The sequence below is a fragment of the Apteryx mantelli genome, chromosome 11 (assembly GCF_036417845.1).
Source record: "Apteryx mantelli isolate bAptMan1 chromosome 11, bAptMan1.hap1, whole genome shotgun sequence".
Lineage (NCBI taxonomy): Eukaryota > Metazoa > Chordata > Aves > Apterygiformes > Apterygidae > Apteryx > Apteryx mantelli.
In genome coordinates this window covers 18,254,521-18,257,644 of record NC_089988.1, presented here as the reverse complement: position 1 = coordinate 18,257,644, position 3,124 = coordinate 18,254,521, and the positions used below count along the sequence as shown (strand labels likewise).

The window sequence follows — 3,124 nt, the reverse complement described above, 5'->3', positions numbered from 1 at the left end:
AGAATTAAATCCTCAGCTCTCCAGAGGGAAGAACCTGGGACATGAACTTTGCCACTAACATGGAGGCGGAGAAACTCCTGAGTCCCTTACAGACAGAGGCTGGTCCAAAGGCCACCACCCCAATGGCACCAGACCCCCAGGCATGCCTGCCTTCTTGCTGGACACCCTCCAGCCCCAGGCAGGAGGTCTGCGGGGAATACAGTGGTGTCTGCAGCCTGCATTCCTGGCCACCCAGCAGGTGTGGTGGGACCCTGCTCCTCTAGATGAGACTGGGCTCTCCTGCATTTCCCAATGTGAAGCCTGCATCTCCTCCAGCTAGGAATACAGCCCAGCAGGGAGGGCCAACACGGGAAACATGATCTCTGTTCCGGGGTGTGAAGAGAGAGGGGAGGTCAGAGGGGGATCTGCTCGTGCCCTGGGCAGTGATTCCCTCCCTGCAGCCAGTACAGCCCTACTGATGCCCTGCAACCTGTGAGTCCAGGAGATGGGACTGCAGTCTGCTCTGGCTGTAAAGATTTCTCAGCCCTTCAGACCCAGGATGCAAAGCACCGCTCTGGGGACACCTCAGCAGTCGAAGGGCCTGAATGCCTGGCGTGTTCCTGAGAACTTCTCTGGAGTCTCCCGGCACTGGTTTGACTCCTGTTGCCCATGGAGCAGAGACTCCTTCTGAGGATGAACTCGCTCACCGTGTCACTCTGAGGACAGGCTTGACCAGGCAGTCCAAATGCCAGCAAGGCCTCAACCCCACAACAGCGTCCCCTGGCCAGAACTCTGCCTTCCAGCCCCTTCCTCCTAGAGCATTTGGGCTGGGAGGGACTGCTGGATATCTCCAGGACCGCGATCTGCTCTGAGCTGGGCTAACTTGACAGTTAGATCAGGTTGGTAGGTGCTTTCTGCAGGAGATTTTTTTAAGATTTCCTGTCCCCTGCCCTGGTGCTGCTCAACTACCATGGATATTTCTTTATTTTTCCTTCAACTCATTTGAAATTTCCCTTACTGCATCTTCTCTTTGTTGTCTCTTCTCCTTTCCTCCCCTTGGCCCCAACCCAGACAATCCCGCCCAGTTTGACTGAGGACAAACACAGCCTCACCTCCAAGCACAGCCTTACTGCGATCTCCTGGGACCACATAGGCAGGCCAAGGTGGCCAGTTCCAAGCAGAGCTATGTGCTGCAGCTCCTTACGTGGTCTCAGAGGAGAGCTAATGGAGACATAACATGGCGAAGGGCAGAGCCTGTGGGTCGCCACCAGGGCAGAGCTGAGATCAGTAGGCGTGAGAAGAGCAGACCTCCAGCAGCTCCTCTCCACACCTGGGCAGGGAGTGATGCACCTGGCAGTGCTCCTGAGAGAGGATGGTGACACAGGACGGGGGCACTGCATGCTGCAGTGCTGGGCACCAACCATCTGTGCTTGGTCTGGGAGTCCTGGCAGGTGGTGCTGGTGGCTGTAGCCTGCGAGAAACCCCCAATGCTGCTAGCATCAGTGAGTCCTGCATAAGGGACAGCAGCTTTGAATGAAGAGCCCAGCCTTCAGGCACTGCACTTGGAAGAACCTACATTATTACAAAGATACTGTGAGGGAGTCAGCTCTGATCCACTGTTAGACACAACTTTATATGGGCACCAGGTGAGACAGAGCAGTCTCAGTGAAGGTGGAATGAATCCAAGCATTTGTGTAGCAACACGGTGACAAATTATAAGAACAACAGTAATACTAGTAATAATAAAAACAAACAAACAAATGAAGCTCAGTCCTGGTACGGGACACAGTGGGAGTCATTTGTGGAGAGCAATGGCAATGTTACCACTGCTGAAAAATGTCCAGGAAATCACTTTCCTCAGGGCATCTTTGAGCTCCTTGTTCCTCATGCTGTAGATGAGGGGGTTCACTGTTGGAGGCACCACCGCGTACAGAACAGCCACCACCAGATCCTGAGCTGGGGAGGAGATGGAAGGGGGCTTCAGGTAAATAAATGCATCAGTGCTGACAAAGAGAGAGACCACGGTGAGGTGAGGGATGCACATGGAAAAGGCTTTGTGCCTGCCCTGCTCAGAGGGGATCCTCAGCACAGCAGTGAAGATCTGCACATAGGACAGCACAATGAAAACGAAACAGCCAAGCATTAAACAGACACTAAGCACAAGAAGCCCAATTTCCCCAAGGTAGGAGTCTGAGCAGGAGAGCTTGAGGATCTGGGGAACTTCACAGAAGAACTGGTCCACCACATTACCTTGGCAGAGTGGTATTGAAAAGGTGTTAGCAGTGTGCAAGAGAGAATTGAGAAAACCACTGGCCCAGGCAGCTGCTGCCATCTTGACACAAGCTCTGCTGCCTATGATGGTCCCATAGTGCAAGGGTTTGCAGATGGCAATGTAGCGGTCATAGGACATGACTGTGAGAAGACAATATTCAGCTGACATGAAAAAGGCAAATGAAAACATCTGGGCAGCACATCCTAAATAGGAAATGGCCCTGGTGTCCCTCAGAGAATTGGCCATGGATTTGGGGACAGTGGTGGAGATGGAACCAAGGTCAAGAAGGGAAAGGTTGAGGAGGAAGAAGTACATGGGGGTGTGGAGGCGGTGGTCGCAGGTTATTGCTGTGATGATGAGGCCGTTGCCCAGGAGGGCAGCCAGGTAGATGCCCAGGAAGAGCGAGAAGTGCAAGAGCTGCAGCTCCCGTGTGTCTGCGAATGCCAGGAGGAGGAACTCGTTGAGGGAGCTGCTGTTGGACATCTTGCTATCTCTGGCCATGGGGGACTGTGCAAAGAAGAAAAGACATTGAGAAGTTAGGAGAGACTTTTCAAGCCAAGAACCGCCCAAGTGTTGCAGTTCTCTCTTTGAGTTGGAGGATGGTCACACTCATATTTTGCCCTAGAAAGAAACCAGCCCCTGCTGAGAGCACACGAGTCCAGTTTCAAAGTGCACAGCTCCAAACTTCTCATCCTTTCTCCGGACATCTGATGGAGCTCTCCACACTCTCCTTCTAGCCAAGGACACACAGGGCTCTTTGCAGATGCCCACATACAGCCTCCCAACACCATCTCCATACTCTCAGCATCCCTGCACCTTCCTCATGGGGCTCTCAGATATCACAGAGGTGCTATGAGAAAGCAGTGCCTTTCT

General features: G+C 53.1%; 1 protein-coding gene across 1 annotated transcript; it reads right to left on the bottom strand.

The window, feature by feature from the left end:
* Positions 1-1,837: 1,837 nt before the first annotated feature.
* On the bottom strand, positions 1,838-2,734 carry LOC136993090 (olfactory receptor 14C36-like; the record flags this gene model as incomplete). The annotated part of the gene is made up of 1 exon (XM_067303103.1): positions 1,838-2,734. A coding segment is annotated over exon 1 (897 nt), but the record flags the coding sequence as incomplete, so codon positions are not given.
* Between the last annotated feature and the right edge of the window lie 390 nt (positions 2,735-3,124).